Raw genomic sequence first — 18,588 nt, 5'->3', positions numbered from 1 at the left:
TTTTAATTGAAATTCTTATTCTAGTGTTTGTAATGATTTATTACAAATAAACATTTTACAATGAGTCTTCAACGTTTAAATTGACAAAATAATGTCTTTTTTGTAATGATTTATTATGCTCTTAGGCTGAGTTGCACCACCTAACTTTAACGGTAACTGTGACGATAATCGGTGCTTTTTGTATGGAGTTTGACAGATTTTTGACGTTTGTCAAAGTTAAAGTAAGATGGTGCAACCCAGCCTTATTATTCTTTCCCCACGCAAATGCCCCGCACTCACGAAGCGATGGCATCCTATGTAGAGACAGCAAACGAATGTAACTTGGAGGCTAGAAATACTCGTAGATGGCACATGACGCGTGACGTGAGTGATAAGTGTAAATTGACACGCTTGAGGTAAACGCAAAGGTAATGGCGGGCGCCAAACGGTTTTGCCGATGTTTCTACCTAAGGCCACTCGCCCACCACGGCGACTTTTTGTAGCGATGCAGTAGCGATTCTGTCGCGCGTTCGCATCGATACAGTTGCAAATATGCGGTCGCTAGCTGTGTGCCTTCGCCACATAAACGCGCTTCTGTCGCGATGAAAACGCAATACTGTCGCACGCTCCGTTCTCTCCTCGATGTCGTCCGACACGGTCGCGCGTTTGCATCGATACAGTCACGCTGCTGTAGCGCGTTAGTAGCGCGTTGGGATCGCTTCTGTAGTGCGTTGCAAATGCGACTAACGCGCGACAGCTTCACTACAAAAAGTCGCCGTAGGCGAGGGCCCTAAATGTTGGGTCAGGCATGAATATGAGAGATGTTATGGAGAAAATAATCGTCTCGTTTCGTTTCTTCCAATTTTATTAGGTCTTTTCGGCTTAATGTTGTATCATTTTCCACCATTCCATACCGCCTTGTCGCTAGGTCTCTATTTCAAATCCATAATTTCCTTATACAGCAGTTAAATCCCTGTAATTTTTATATCTTCGTTTACTATTCTATCATTCCACGTAAATGGGCAAAAGGCTTTTAACTAATAAAATAGGTCCTCCGGGTAAAATGTATTAGAAAGATATAAAATGTATTAGAGGTAAAATGTATATCTTTATTCGTATTTAAATTACCTCAAATACGTCATCGTTATCCCGTACGGGGCGCGGCAAACGGGGACAGCGAGACTTCAGGATATTTTCTTTTAATAGGTACCTACTGAGAATTTAGTAAAATAAGTTGTTAATTTTAATTTTATGTTTACCAGCTGGGGTGAGCATGTAGGTGCCTTGTACAAAAATACAGTTTTTTCAACCGTACGAATGATGTAACGATTTGTAAACAAAAAGTAACGGCTCTAATACACTGAAATTCAGGAAACCCATCATTTTAGTTAACGACTGTAATGATATTCGCGCTCGAAATACTGCAATACTCGTATACGAAGTTCCATCGAGTCTGTCAGCCAATGTCATTGAACTCGACCGATGACAGATTATGTGTCTCCCAAGCGTAATAGACTGTGGGAATTGTCATATCTATTGGCTAACTGCTACCCCAGTCATTTGTTACGTAGACAATTATTCGAAGATATAATGTATGTAAATGGTCACCTATTGTTATGTATTGATAGTCCCGGAGGTGCGTTAAAGATATCGTGTAGATTCGTAAAGCTACGCAGTTAACGAAAGATTAGGTACGTTCGAGAATAATGTCTGATATTTAAAAAGATATATCCTCGAATAATCTTTGATATTTAAAAATACGTTTTTTGTGATGGTGACGAAAATAGTCGAGGAAGGATACATTTTAATCGTAAATTTTGTTTCTATTTTTACCTTCGCTTATTTTATGAGATATTCGACAGCAATCGAATCGACATTGGTGAGATACTTCAGCGGAAATTGCGAGTTCGCTATAAATAACATTATTATGTAACAGAACCATCATCATAATATTTGAAAGCTTTCAATACTTGACAGAGCCTTTAAATAGATAAATGACTTACGCCCGTGTTCACAAATATTACTATGAGGTCTCACAGGGCGCATGGACGCACAGGGTGACACACGAACCAATCAAGGAGCTCTATTCAACGCTGTGCGTTCGATCTGCTGCTTCACTTAAGCAAGCACCATTTGTGAATACGGGCGTTAAGGTTCATTTTTCGTCATTATATCGAAACTTCAGATGAGTCACTCTACATGTTGACTGTAGGTGCATGATTAGATCAAATGATATGGCGTATTTTGTAACCCTTGAGATTGAAATGCTCTTGTGTAGGTCGAATTATTAACATGTTTTCCCCAAAACCAATTATATCAAGTGATTTTTGGCTGTTAAATTAACACAACAAACGACTTCCATAAATTATGGTCGGGTATTAAATTATCAGATCCAACTTAAGGTATTTTCCATAGCAAGCAGAATGGGTTTATTAAGGAAGCGAATCTGATGAAAGCTCTTTGTTTTAGCAAATATAAACGATCAAAATGAATGAATAGCGATTGAGATAATATTAATGAAGAGATGAAAGTTAATTAGAAAACTGTTTCATGATGAATTTTGTCCACAGATGGTGTGATGGCGCCGCCTAGCAAGGCCATGGAGTGGAACAGCTCGTTTGACATGCTGATGGCAAATGTCACGAATGCATCCGACTCGCGGAGCTATGCTTACGCTGAGCCGGACTCCCTGGACCTTTTGGTCCCGCTCAGCGTCACTTACATCATCATCTTCGTGGCCGGCATCCTCGGGAACATCAGCACATGCGTGGTGATTGCAAGGAATCGATCCATGCACACCGCCACAAACTTCTACCTCTTCAGTCTGGCCATATCGGACCTCCTACTCCTCGTGTGTGGTCTTCCGATCGAGTTCCACCGAATGTGGAACCCGTCCACATACCCGCTCGGCGAAGCTCACTGCATAGCGCTGGGGCTCGCGTCAGAAACGTCAGCGAACGCGACCGTTCTGACAATCACGGCCTTCACCGTCGAGCGATACATCGCCATATGTCGTCCGTTCATGTCACACACCATGTCAAAGCTGTCACGCGCTGTCCGTTTCATCGTCGCGATATGGGTGTGTGCTCTGTGCACCGCGATCCCGCAGGCCATGCAGTTTGGCATAGTGACACAAATAGACAACGGGCAAACAACTATAGTGTGTACTGTGAAGGGTCAGGGAGTGCATCAAGTGTTTATTATATCTAGTTTTATATTTTTTGTGGTGCCTATGTCTGTGATTTGTGTGTTGTATGCGTTGATAGGGATTAAGTTGCGTACATCGCGGGTTTTGCACCCGATTAAGAAGCTTTCAATGGAGAGCAGCGAGCGATGCAGCATGAGCACGCGCTACAGAAGCGGCACCTCGCAGCGAAGAGTCATTAGGATGTTAGGTGAGTTTTCATTATTTAAAATATCCTTTGTCATGTTTTATTGAATTCATTTTAATAACGAGTGTCTAGACTCTCTAACAAAGTTATTGTCCTGCAAAAAGCTTAATCTGTTAAACTATTTAAAACTGGTTGAAAATTTAATTTGTGGCTATGAATGTGAATTATAATTTATGGTAAAATGAATTTGTACGTAATTTCTGAATAATTAATTTAAATTAACAATTATATTACTTTGTAATCTTTTACATAAACTGATAGAGACTTTCACAACTGAACACAATTGAAGTACCTACCAAAAGCTAGTAAATAGCATCCTAAACTTTCTGCATTAATTTAGCGAAATTAACTAAAAACACGTTTAACATCACTGTCGCATTTCTTTCACTTCCGTAACGCAAATCGTCCTGATATAATGCTCTTCAGGAACAGTAGGCTCCCAAGAGAAAACTTAAAAAACCAACCATAGTGATTGAATAATACATTTATTATCACTTTTTTACCTTATTACAACATTTTTAATAAGAATCTTAAACTGAACTTAACTTTAATTTAAAATACTGCGGGCTTACATTGCGGCTTCATGACAATGAGATAAAAACTCGGATTTATAAGATAGGATTTGTCTGCCATCGTTTCTCTAGATTGCCTTAACGCTCCCTAATATCGGCAAAGCCTTTTACCGCTCGGTGAAAGCCTCCAGCGCCCGCAAGGAGGCGTTATCGCTCACTTGAAGAAATACTGCTGCAGAAGGAAATGAATGCAGGATTCAATGTAATTAACATAGATTGGACATTGAAATGCCTGTTATTACATTAATTTACATAAGATGTATTTGAAGGTACAAAGGAATGAACTTTGAACTAGAATTTTGACATTTTAAGATCGGAAGCCAGAGTCAACAGTGTACTTATTTGAAACGGAAATGTCAAAGTTTGAGTCTATTAGTTTTTGTTTTATTAATATCTGGCAAAACAACAAGTATCATTAACGAAATAATTCTGTGAACTAAAAATTTAACTCAAGTACTTAGCTACTTAGTAGTAAGTTAGTATTTGATTATTGTCTGAAAAATAAGGAGATCGACTCAAAATAAAAAGAAAAGTGATCTAACACACGAGTTTTCTTGACATAAAACTATGGGCATAGATTACTAATAAGTTACTACATAGGCCAGGGATGGCGAACCTTTATGTCTCAACGTGCCACTTTTCCGAAAAAAATGTTTGATGTAGTCATAGACGTGCCATCAAATAACACCTAATGCTATCAATGAGGGGTATAGATAGTACAAGTTAAATTTTGTGATTGGTGGCGTGCCCTAAATATTGTGGCGCGTGCCATCGATGGCACGCGTGCCATTGGTTCGCCATCCCTGACATAGGCCCTAGCGACAGTAACGTAGACTCATTCTTTTTTATACTGTGGCAAATCAAGCAAATCAATCGGGCTATCAGAAATGTCACCGTTTCCCTATAGGGCCTATTATCATGGCACGCCTCTTTTGCGTAAGCGGCCAAGGCTATAAGGTCAACTCCACCAGACAATTTGATAAGGTTGGAAGTGAATGAATGAGTCACACATCACGTAGAGACGGTTTGGTAAAGACTAAAGACTTAAACCAGGGTTCTATGTCTCTACTTTTTCCAGAAAAAGCTGGAATCTTTTAAATCTATGGTGCACGGCCTCAGACCACACAATCTGTGTGCACGGCATATCAAGCTAACTACTGTAGCATCTTGTATAGTTATAATACCTATAAAGATTAATATTAAAAAAATACATCACATACAGTCTGATGTCGAAGTGACTACAGAAAACCATTTCCGTAGTTCTAGAGAAACTTACTCTAGTAGTTTAGATTAAATTAAGTTCAGAAGTTGTTTCAGCAGTCGTTGTGTGGATTGTATTTGCACAGTGTGTTATAATGCAATGTTACTATAATAAAATTTTAATGAGAGAACATATGAAATCTCGGAGCAAAATCAAAATTTCAAGTCAAAGCATTGTCTGAATTCAGCGATTATGTTTTTGCGAATCTTTAGAGCCCGCGGAATTTCAGGAAATGGATTTACAAAGTAAATACTTAGGAAAAATCATGACGGAAGATGTAGTACCTCACTCAACATTTCTCTCTTTAATTTAGACCTCAGTAGGCTTATCAACAAAAGCCGCTGGCGTCATGACATCATTAAAATTTATTGTAGCTATTTTTATTCCTTTACCCAAGTTACTTGTGGGTGCTAATGGGATCAAAGTTAGGTTCTCCCATTTCTCCAAAAGTTTTATTTCAAAGGGGCTGTTTATATTTAGTATATGTAGTCAGTTCATCTTTCTTATTACAGAGGATTTTAAAAGCCTCTGTTATAAGAAAGAAATCTTGTAAGGGGCTGCGAAATTTCCCTGCAAACGAATTGTGCAATGTAAGAAGTTGAATCACATTGTACTCGTAGTAAGTTTATAGTATACGAAGAATAGAATTAATAAAAGGGGATTTTTGTGAACTCATAATATGTTAATAATCGAAGAACAATATAAACCTAAAGTTTTAAAAGAAGATTGTTTAACACAAACATAACTAGATGTCTAGAGCGTGAATATATAGCGCGCGTACTGACTGACGCCTTTTAAGAACAAAAAGAAGATTTAAACATCTTCAAGTAGATAATAATATAATTGTTTCTGAATGAAGATGATTTCATAATTTCTTTTAGTGCATAGAATCAGAAAAATCAGCGATTATATACTTATAAGTATTTTCATTTTGTTCACGATAATTAACTTCTATTTGACGAACCATGACGGCGGTAGATAGGTACCAACTAAATTTTACGAACCCGCATCCAAACTTCAAAACCCTACAAAGCCGAAAGTCTTCGTTTTATTTTAGACATCCCAAAATCTGTTTAAAATCACTCAGCTTAAGTTATTTTGTGCCTACCTACATGCAATATTGCAGTGATATTCAAATTACAAAGGTCAAAATCCGTATTTTAAACAGTTCGACCTCTCTATCTGCGTAGGCTGATGTACGTACATATTAATTACAGTTAAGTTTCTTCGCACGAATAAGTATTTATTTACACCACACAAAAGAACAAACATCACTTTGATACTGAAGATATTCAATTGCAAATGGTCTGGATTCCCTGTAAGTCTGGAGGTCATAACAACTGTTTTACCTTGTACCATAGATTTGTGAACTCGAAGTTTGACTTTAGGCACTTTAAGCAAATAAGGGCTGAATGCCGTGGGGCATAAAGTCGTGGATTACTTAATAGTTACTAAGTTAAGTGTATAATGTAGGTATTACCATCAAACAGAGGTGACATTCTCACATAATTATACATTGCTGCGCATAGTTCTTAGTAAACTTTTTCTATAAGGTTTTTTGCACGTCTGTCCTTGACATTCTGTCATTTAATTTGACAAATTGAACTCCGAATAGGTATTCGGTATACTTACCTATGTATACGGAGTTCAATTTTTCAAGTTAAATGACAGGTGCTAATCAATTTGACTGTGTAAGGCTGTATTACAATAACAATATGCGGTGCTTTTTGTATGCATTTTGACAGATTTTTAACGTTTGTCAAAGTTAAAGTAAGATGGTGCAACCCAGCCTTAATGTTGTTATTTTGTCCCCAGTGGCAGTAGCGCTGTCATTTTTCGTGTGCTGGGCGCCTTTCCACGTGCAGCGACTTCTCGCCATCTACGGGAAGAGCATGGAGAGGCCTTCAGAAACTTTTTATCTGGTATGAATTCATTTTGCATTAATTTACAGGTATTTCGATATGCTAAGTTAGGTGTAAGTAAATGGACTTAGGTGACTTTTCATCCGTGGGGATTTCATCCGAGGATTATTTGTCTCCCTTTCAAATTGTTAGGTATCGAATCATCAAAATAATATGACATAAAATAATGACATAATATGGCATTAAGTCTGCCACAGTGCATTGTCTCTATGTGTGCTAAAGTTTAAATAAATAAATAAAATTCTTAAAATAATTGATTCTTACATTTGCCCTTTCCATTATTAGTAGGTACCTATTTCATTTTATTAATTATATTTCGGATGATCTGACACTTCCAAGCCGCGATTTCACGGCGAAGTTTCATCCGAAGATAAATATTTTGCAGACCTACTTAACAATTCATCCTGAGATAAAACGTCATCTAAGTCCAAAAATTTCATGCCGTAAAATTTTAATTAGAAATAACTTACGGTAGGGGTGACTGAACTGATAAAAGCGATTTATCGCTTTTAAATTGTTCCTGCCAAGAAGTGTAGGGCTAAGTCTTTGAGGAATTTTCGCGATGCCCTAATTGGATTAGGCCGGTCATATTACACTTTATTACTTGGATTATAATGTATTTTTTGTTATTTTGAGAAGATGATGGATAGAAAATTCTTAGGTTCATTATTTATACATTATTAATTATATCTTAAATTTAAGATTAATTTAATTATGTAGAATTTGATTTTAATTGAGAGCTAAGTTTATACTATAATACATTTCATGTTCCGGGACTTATCTTTGGCATTTCCGTGACACTTAATCAAAATTAAACTAAGTAAATCCCTTAAAGTCTTTGTTTAACCGTTTGCCTATCATTAGTTAAGCGAGCACTTAATTCAAAGTGCTATATTAATAATAAAACATCATCTAGGAATTTATTAAAGATATACTAAATTGACTATACTTAAAGAAGATTTTCGCTTTTTAATGAAATCATTCGTCCTAATTTCAAGCTAGAAAGCAGATTAAATACAAATGAAATACATTTTCAGTGATAAGACATTTTTATTATACGCCAGGGAATTGCCGTCCTTTGTGAGAAAATAATAAAATGGTTGATGAATCACAATTACGTGTGGAGCTATATTTTCAGTGTGTAATTATTGTTATTACCTATTGTACTAATGATGCAGTATTCCATGAATGGTTAAATAATACAAATATGTAGAGTTAGTCAATACACAAAGAGATAGAATTGCAGCTAAAGCCAGAGCCGTAAACCAGTTTTAATAATTAATATAAGATCTTCATTGCACTATCTTACTTTAACTTTGACAAACGTCAAAATTCTGTCAAAGTCCATACAAAACAAAGTTAGGTGGTGCAACTCAGCCTAAGAGTCCATATGGCGGGGCTTATTGGAAATAAAAAACAAAAGAAAAATGATTCCAAACTTACTTTCAGAGTGAAAATACGGAAGAAGAGCCGATTGCGTTTTAAGTATGCGGAAAACTTGAGCTTGTTTTATATTCATAGCAAAAATACGGTGTGTGAACGTAAAAGTATGATTTTTTCGATATACGCCCACGAATCCCATTAAAATCAACAAGTAATTCATAACATCATGTGATGGGAATACATTTACTTAGCCAAGTAGGTATGAGTTCCTTTTCTTCGTGATCGCGTTTGTTGCAAACATAGGTCATAAAAAATCTGACTCTTGATTATAGCCGCTATAAGCTATTGCAGCTTAATGTGCCTCATCACATCGAGAGATTCAATTCACATAATGAAATGAACTCATCTTTCACAAATCTCTATTAGGTTATTGATATTATGCCAAATAAAGAGAAATGTAAAAAAAAAATATGTAAAAATTTCGACAAGATTCCAATGTAGTTCAAAGTTTATCGTAGTCGCTCGCAAGCTAAAGGCCTCTGGCATTGAGTTATAATGTACTACGCAGTAATATTACTTCAATGGCTTCTGGTTCACCTTCGAGGAAATCTATTTTTAATCATCTTTCAAATAAAAAATCGCTAATCCCCATTGATGGGACCGATAAACAGGGATTATAGTAACCAGCTCAGTTTAGTAATTTTACAGCGCACATTTTTAACGGATCGTAAATCGCAAATATCTTTGTGTTTTGTAAATAAACACTGGTAAAGACAGTTGGGAATTCGTAATGATTTTGTTTACGAGTGATTTGGGAACAGCATCTTAATAAAATAGGCACTAACCATCATCATAAATTATATTTTACGGCTGCTTTATACCTACGGTATTTATTGTTTGTCGTCACGGTTACGAACAATAATTACGTAGGCACTTACAAGTACAGTCCACTGCACATCAAACGTCACTATCTCAATTGATCAAAATCATCCTTATTGAAAAGGTGTAAACTTCAAATCCTTTTAGCAATTCATCATCTTGTGGAAGGTAAAGAATAGAGCTACATTTTATTATTAATTTGCAAGGCAGAGTAACTACAAAGCATTTTTTGATCTTCATAGATTCTTTTAGCATTTCAATTTGAACACATTAAAAGAATAATGCATAAGAATTTACCACGGTCCCCCGAGTCAGATTCGTAATGTAATTGTGCCTTTATTGAAGATAATTTCTTAAATGCTCAACGTAGCATTTTATTCTTATGGGACTTGATTTAATAATGGCATTCTACTCGGAGATAGAAGAAGCCTGAGACTTCTTATCCATATCCAGATGAAGCACGTATTACGTTCGTGTTTTGGTCGCATACGTGTCTCAAATTAATATTTAGATATTCATGTTGCTTATTTCACCGCTGAAATTCGCTTTTTTATGGTGGAAGTAAAGTACAAAGATATTTGAAAAATGTTCAAATTCAAAATGTAAGCCTTTTACATTTAGTTTGAAATAAGTTTCTAGTTCCGTTTCAGAATACGGGCTTTAATCTTGAAAGTTAAATAGAATCAAAGTTAGAAGGCTCTTTCAGATTAGCGTTCCGCGTAGCACTATCCGGCGTAGCTTCGTAGGCGCTCGCGCGTTACGAGCTAGTTAGACCGTCTACGCTTCTACGCTTGCATGGGCACGAGCGTGTAGCTAGCACAAAACAAGCTTGTGTACGTACACTCGAAAACGAGCTAAAAGACGTTTCAAAAATGCTCTAGTAAGATGAAACGAAAACCCAGTTTCGTTGAATTTTGATACACACTCATTCACTTACTAGATCAAATATTCTTGTGCGTATCTTAAAAAATACGGGTAAGATAAGACGGATTTTATAGAGGGGGGACATTATAATGAAATTCAGGTTCTGAGTATCTGTTTAGATTTTCCATATTACCTTTAACAGAACCAGTGACCTGTGGCAAATGAACAAACTAGGGTTACGCAATTTTTCGTTTAAATCTATATTGAAGGAACTCATGCGATGGTACTATTAAGAAAAATATCATTATTCGTGGTATTTATAACACATGTAGGCTTTAGGTTAAAGGCCGTTTTACGATCGGCCATTTACGACAGTGTTAGTACTATGTCCTTTTTAATGGCAACGTGTGTAATTCTTAGGTGTGCGGACATTTTTATCACGGTTACTTGGTTGTATTAAGCTACATAGAGGCTGGATATAGGATATACACACTGGGCAACATAGATTGCGTGGAAAAGAGAAGCTTTTCATAAATTTTCCACATCAAAGGATCTACCAAAAAAATGAGAAAATCCCATAAAAGATATCCCATCAATATTGATATAATATCCGGTTCAAATCTGAGAATGTCCTGAAGTAGCAGAATGTAAGTAATATCATGTTCCTTTTACAGATTTGAATTCAATACAGTGCGTAAAGTGCGTTTCTAAGAAAGAGGTATTTGATTATTTCAGTGCCATGCTCAACTCTAGCGAACGCTGAAATGTCAATGCGCCTAAGCTATTACTTGTTGTTTTAATGTTTATCCTGATAACATGGTCAACTATCGTGTTAAACCGTACTTACGAGTATATCATCGGGGTGCTGTTATTGTATCAGCTTCATTATACTCTTTCGCCAGAACATTACATGATAAGAAACTTCTCACAACTTTTAGGCAATAAATTAACAGAATTATCAACACATTTTTATCTTTAATCAAAGGGTTACCCTTTGGGTATCCTTTATCTTGGTAAAGGGTATTCGTTGACACACGGTCTTGATATGGACCCACAGAGGCGGGCATTAATTATACTTAGTAGGTACTTATTTTATGGTTAGTTCAAAATTGTAAAGAACTAATCTTCATCGCAAATGCCAAATGAGACTTGCTTCCTATTTTTAAAAGAGAGCCTATTTTTAATCAATTTTGGTTTCCTATTATCAAATCTCTGATTCATGGATTATTATTATTTAAAATTTTATTGGCGAACTTATAATAAAGTTAATATAGTAGATAAAGTCCTGTTTATTCATTTTATACGTATTATTTACTCAAAATCAATATTACCTATTACATATTTCATTTAAACGCTGCATGCCCTTGGTGTCATATTATTTGTAACTTAGCTAGGTATGTGATGAACGTGTAGAGTTCACCAAAACTGGGTTAAATAGATACACAGTGAATTTTATCGTTACGGGTTCTTTATTGATTTTGATGTTGAACCCACTAATTACTGTTTGCGGATATCTGAAACCAAAGGAATGACACACCCTCAATGGGTAATCGAAGATCCATCCACTTTTGACGCCACTTTGCCATCCAACTCGTTGAATAGAGAAATGGGAAACCAAAAAATACGGGGAAATGATTTTATTGGAAAAACTTTCTATTATATTTTTGAGGTTTCATAAATCGAAAGGCAAAAAGGAACCCTTATATTTAAATTGAAATCTCAGTGTGATGTTAACGTTTCCCTTATTCTTGGAATAATGACAATGTTTGTAAAAACGGTGATTCGTAATGTACTACCTCCAACATAACGTTTAACATTATTTACGTGCCGACAGTAACAACATGTACAGAGAAATGAATGCGGAACCCTCTGTCCACCAGTCCGACTCACGCTTGGCAAGTTTTTTTGTAAATCATGCACATCACACGAGAGCTTCCCACGCAAGCCGCAGCTTAAGGTGGCCTAAGGACACGTTGCGCACAAAAGAAGTCTTTGAAGCTGATATTCTCGTTAAAATGTGTAATTCTGCGTAGGTAACTCAATTAAGTTCTGTTTGAGAATTAGGAAGTTCCCGATACCGTGTTGAGGAAGCTCTTGATTTAGGATAAGCAAATATTTTCTAGAGGATCGATTTTGGTTAAAAGTTGTGTTATGCAAGTTTCGTGGCGTAAGTTTTACGATATTTAGATCGGATGTTTGATATTTATTTGTAAACAAATCCTAACTAAAAATCAACAGTATGGATAGTAGATGTAGATTTCGTAACACTTTGTTTGATTATCGAAGTTTTTTATTGATACCAATTTATGTCGCAGTATTTTTTCTGGAAAACTAGCTATCTTCAAAATGTCAGCGACTTACGATTTAATAATTTATTTATAGACTAAAAAGAATGGCTTGTGATATAATCATTATACACCGTGTTACTTTGCATTCTTGCCATATTCACAGAGATAAAAGTAGGGAACAATACCTATTATTTAAGATAAACAAGAGACTCCCATAAAGAAAGTACACTAAGATTGTAGTAAATTTGGTTTTTCAGTACAAATTGGAATAAACCCATTTTGTCACGCACGTTCTACAGGTGCAAGTGTAATAAACCTAGTGGGCGTGGCCTAGTTCTTAATAATCTGTTGTTTTATGGCTCTGGGTACCAGCCTTTTTATCCAGTCATAATAATTATTTTAAAATACTCTTCAGTTGATTTCAGATTTTCCTTTCTACTTTACGGGCTTAGGACCGTCAAAAATACGTAATAATTATTAGGGTTTTAATTAATTTTAACATTGTACCCTATTTTTACAAATTAATAAATTAAGTATGAAATGAAATCACCTTATTCACAATTAATTATTTATTGATAAGTTCCTACTTACAAAGTTTACGTACTGCGAAGCAAGTGTTCAAAGTGTCCTCCGTTCTGATGAAGGCACAGTCTAGCACGGCGAAGCGTAGGTTTTTCGCTTTAGTTTTCGCAACACATAAACGTTTTGTCTCACAGTTTCACTAAAACAATCCTTTCATGTAACGCGTTTACACTGTTTATCTCTTCTGCCAGTCGTTTCAAGTCACTCCAAAAATCCATTGGTGTCAGGTCCGAGGATCGTGGTGGCCAAGCTACTGGACCCCTCGTCCAATCCACTGTTCACCAAACGTATTATTCGCGCACTTGACGTCCTTATTGTGGGGGAGCACCATCCTGCTGGTAGTAGAGCATTTGGTGTAACGCTAAGGGTACGTCATCAAGCATTTCGTCTAAGACGTCTTGCAGACACTCCAAGCACCATTTTGAATTAAATTATTCGTTGTTTGAATACACTTCAGACATTTTTGTATTATTTTTAACGTGATTTGTGATTGATGGATTTCTCAGTTTTTTACAAGTGTCAAAAAGACATTTTTAAGACAATAGATTGCAATACATATTTAAAAATACAATAAAAAGTAAAAAAGTCTTCATCGCCATCGCCAACAAGTGATGTGCATGCGTTACGATAATTAGTGATGTGTTTAACAGATTGTCGATAAAATAAAATACTCAAGATTAAAAAAAAAATTTTCGGGCATTATTTTTTTACGGATTTGTGTTCAGTATCAGTAATGTAGTAACCTCTGTAAATATGGCAAGAATGCAAAGTAACACCCTGTATATTGACCCTAACGTTACGTATTCCTCGCAATCTAACGTCGTCGTAATTTATTCTAATATTTGGCAGACGTGTACCTTTACAGGAAATAGCTTTCGTGTCACATACAAGCTGTGACATTGACATATGCCATACATTGTGATGACGCGCGATGTTATGTAAAAACTAGATGAAAACCCGGCTTCGCTCGGGTGAAATGGCAATGCCAGATTTTGTATGGAAAGTGGCGTCTTTTTTTTTTCGCGCGGCCATCGACCAAACTTTGTTTTTTGATTACAAAATAGTGTAATAAACCAAACTTACTATGACATGTATACCTCTAAACTCAGTCTGAACTGAGTTACGAGCATTAGAAGTTTGATGATTTTCATACTAGATTTGCTTTTTGTGCGCAAGTTTTGTAAGAAATTGCAACAAAATATTGCGCTATTTTTTTATTGCGCTGATTCTGCTCCATACTGATGTCTGGAGCCTTTAATGGATGGTATTGTTTGTTTACACATACAATCTCACTATTTTGTTGCAATTTCTTACAAAACTTTGCGCGCAAAAAGCAAATCTAGTATGAAAATCATCAAACTTGTAATGCTCGTAACTCAGTTCAGACTGAGTTTAGAGGTATACATGTCATAGTAAGTTTGGTTTGTTACACTATTTTGTAATCAAAAAACAAAGTTTGGTCGATGGCCGCGCGAAAAAAAAAAGACGCCAATTTCCGGCATTGTCTTTTGACTCATAATACACAATTCTAGGTGCAAAATGTAGATAGATGTTTCTGTAGTCATCGGTTCTCAAAGAATATTAAATATAGATTCATATAGCTTCGTTAGTTGTGTTTAATAAATATGGTAAATAAAAACTGCAAATGTTTTTACACAAATTATTTTTATTTTAAATCAACATTCAAAATAAACTAAGACAAATTAACAAAACAATCAAATTCAATCGTTAATATAGGTTATGTAAATAACTCTTATTAATAGTCAGAAACGGGATCAGATAAGAAAATACTATTTTCATCAATATCTGGCTCCGGAAGTCCGAAATCTGTCAGTCTCTTTCCGTGGAGTTTTAATGTTTCATCAATTTCTTGTAAAGCCAACTGTTTGGATAATATTTCAGGGAGGGATCTTGTAAAGTCTTCGATAAAATGTGATGCAAATTTTTCCCAAAGAGCATTAGGATCAGTTACTTCACAAAACACGCAAATTAACGCAAACAGCTGTCGTAATTGCCGAGGAAGTTTGAAACCAATTGCTTCATCCAAACATCTTTCCCATTCTTGATCGTCAAAAAGCAGCCCCCTTGCTTGAGCAGCTTCTCGAAATGATGTGTAAATAATATTTTCATATTAATAAGTTCTAACATCTCTGAAGCAAGTCGGCCCTTTGACGTGAATAAGTAATAGCCGGAGATAATATCGTTCCCGATCAGAAAAGGAATAATTATACATTCTCGCAATTACTTTATCAGCCGCTGACTGAGATATTCGTGGTTGCCACTGTCCATGGATAAATCTGAAATGTGTCGGAATTTCAGTGTAAAGATATTGTCGAGCACTTTCATCTGTTCTGTTTAGTTCAAAAAATGCTAATAATATTTCTGGAATTGACTTTAAGACTCTGTCTGGGTCTATGTATAACTTCCCATTATGACAACAATTTTTAAAATGATTTTTAATTTTTTCACCTAAAAAATGAAGTGCTTGACATTGAACACATTCATAAATCATAGAACCAACTGAATGTACTGATACTTGAATGAAAGAAAGAAAGAAAGAAATGGTGTTATTTGAATATGCTAAATATAAATAGTTAGTCCTGGGGGGCTGATATTCTGTACTAAACCTGCTTGAATATTTACGTTTTTTCGGGGGTCTGCCCGCCATTTGATATGTTTTCTTTCTCTTATTCTTCTAAAGAAATAAAATCACTGCTGACTGACAGCAGCTGTTTTTCCTTGTTGTCCGAAGAAGCATCATCACTGCTGACTGACAGTAGCTGTTTTTTCTTGTTGTCCGAAGAAGCATCATCAATCATCAATGAATCCTCGATTAGCGTCAACTCTTCGTTATCAACCTTAAAAGAGAATTAATATATTTATGAATAGCTAATGAATGTAAAGCTTTAATTTAAAGATTTAATTTAAATTTTTAATGCTATATTGTGTTACTCTTATTAACCCTCCGTGTACGAGGTGACTAAAAGTTACGTCCCGTACCAGGTGGGGTATGACACACCCCAATATACAAAGTGATAAAATTTTCATTCAACATTTTTTTAGGTGGAATTTAATGTTTAATATTGATTATTTTCGTATGCTAATTAGGTTTAAGAAATACTCTGAGCTGAAAATATGTATTATAACATTTTTATCATAAAAAAACAAAAAGACACAATTTCCGTTGTTCTTGTAATTTAGGAATCAGTTTCCTATGTATAATTTTTAATTAGTGCCTTTAATTATGACAACCGTTTTTATTTAACAAAGTACAAGTATTTACTTATAATTTAAAAGTAAATTAAAAACTGGAAGGGTATAAATTTGTTTTGATCATCGGTTTTCAATTTACCACAATTCTGATGAAAGAAAATGAGTATGCTCAATGCATAAAATGGGAGCGTAACAATTTTATTTATTTATAAAATACAGGGTGTTGATTTCAATCCTCGCCATATTTATTTAGGTGATCTATTATGACTTATATAAACGCATTATCCACCAAAAAAAAAATTACAAACTAAAGTAGAATTTTTAGCGAATATTTTCCGTGCGACATCAACTGTACTGTGGCTCTTAATACTGCAATACGCTTCAACTGCGGCACCCATCGAGCTACGCGGATCGCTCGCTTATCATGTCTGATAGTCTACTGAAGGAAGCCACGTAAAATAGGTAGTGTAAATAGGTATTTTTGTTTGACTAACTAAAGTTAAAGTTCGTTTTAAATTAGTTTGCTGTTTCCTATGTGTGTGTGTGTGTGTATTGGAGCGTACCTACGCGCTTTCCGCCACTACCTACCGCAATCGCGGGAGTATTTTGTACACAAAATTACCAGATTATTTACTCCCTACATTAAAAAAAACACATTCCTTTAAGTTTAGAACTAGGTACCTACTCACCGATGCGACTTCAGATGCGTTTCCACGTGCCCTCCCGTAACAGTAAACCATGTTTACGTACTCACGAGCACTGTACGTATGGTTTGGCATCTTCCTAACACTCACTCACTATTATTACACTCACTATCACACTTTCACACACTAAATACTCAAAACCGCACGAGAAAACAATCAAAAATCGCAAATTTGCAATTAGAAAAGTGCATTCGATGAAATACGTCCATCGAATGTCGTCGTGAATCGGTAGTTATCGTTATTCTTCATTTTCAACTAGTTTACGTAATTTTTAACATCAGAAAAGTTTAATTTCGTCAGTTTAGTACAGGAAATCTATCAACGAATGAGAATGTAAAAGCGGCGGGAAAAATACTTTGTTTAATCTTTGTGAACTAAAGATTCGTCCTATCATTAATGCTCTTAAAGCAAGCTTTCAAAACACTCAAATGAAAATGATTTGTAGATTTTAATTACTAATCGTTATTATTAAAACGATAAGAATATCAATAAATTTTGGTAGTTATTTCGTGTAATGAAATTACATTCATTTAAACTAATCCCGAACATGATGATGAATTATTTTATGTAAGTTATGAAGAATGGAAGTCTTCAGCAAGCGTCTTCTTGCGTCAGCAAGAACAACATAGGAAATTAAACGCCGATAGAAATGAAATTACGTTATTACGGTAGTAGGAAGTAATAAGTACTAGAAAACAGTTATCAAGCAGAGAGGAAGAGAAAAGTTGAAGTTACAAGGCAAGAAATAAGAAAATAGCGATTGAGTACTAGGTATTCTAAATACGAGCTAGATTTCGCGGAGCGTGCGCGCGGCCTCTCTGCGTGGAAAGCAAAATCGGACTGATGAACAGAGAAAATCGATGATCCACGATTGAGCGCCGGCCGCCCGATGACGCCCGAAACACGAAGATGGGGAAGTACCTATTCCGTGCGAGCCCGATGTCCGTGCCGCGTGCGAGGCGGTGGTATTATTGTATTCAATTACAAGTCACCGCTCCAAATGAAAGATAAGAAATTTTCTTTTAAGATATGAAATTTTGTTTAGGTACTGAAATCAATCGAGTTTAAAAACAAAATCTTGTCTTATCTCCTATCGAAAGTGAAGGAACAAGAGTTTGCCAGTGTGTTATTTCTAGGTGTTCAGTTTGCGGTATTAAGTAAGTTAAGTTTTATTTTACTAATTACTATCGTAAAGACGTAAAAGTTATTAAGGTAGAGAGCTGGAAATGTAAGGAATAACGAACCTGTATGAAAGAGCATTATTGTCATCTGTTTACAGTACTTTTGAATGATAAGTAGGTACAAGCTTATCACACACTTATAAGCATGGTTTAATTAAAAAATAATAATAATGTAGGTTCTGTAAAAAAAAATATTTTGCGGAAGGAAGCAAATTCGTGTAAAAGGTTTTTTTTATTAATTAAAGAGTACTTAATTAATTAGTTTTTAGAACAACAAATAAACTCGTAACATGATAAGGTGTAAGTAACTAATTTACTCATTACATTTTTAGGGTAGATTTGGATTAAGCTCTGTCCAGTAGTCGTCT

The 18,588-nt window shown here is 35.5% G+C and overlaps 1 protein-coding gene across 2 annotated transcripts in view; it reads left to right on the top strand.

Annotated features, from left to right (window-relative positions):
- Positions 1-18,588, top strand: part of LOC135072455 (pyrokinin-1 receptor-like) — a 142,622-nt gene that overhangs the window by 55,251 nt on the left and 68,783 nt on the right. For both annotated transcript variants that reach the window (XM_063966361.1, XM_063966362.1), the window contains exons 2-3: positions 2,550-3,374; positions 7,020-7,126. In XM_063966361.1, coding sequence (XP_063822431.1) covers positions 2,558-3,374; positions 7,020-7,126 — 924 coding nt within the window. In that variant the 5' untranslated portion in view covers positions 2,550-2,557. The remainder of the gene's footprint in view (positions 1-2,549; positions 3,375-7,019; positions 7,127-18,588) is intronic.

Source organism: Ostrinia nubilalis, chromosome 6 (genome assembly GCF_963855985.1).
Source record: "Ostrinia nubilalis chromosome 6, ilOstNubi1.1, whole genome shotgun sequence".
Classification (NCBI taxonomy): domain Eukaryota; kingdom Metazoa; phylum Arthropoda; class Insecta; order Lepidoptera; family Crambidae; genus Ostrinia; species Ostrinia nubilalis.
This window is presented reverse-complemented; position numbering and strand designations above follow the sequence as displayed.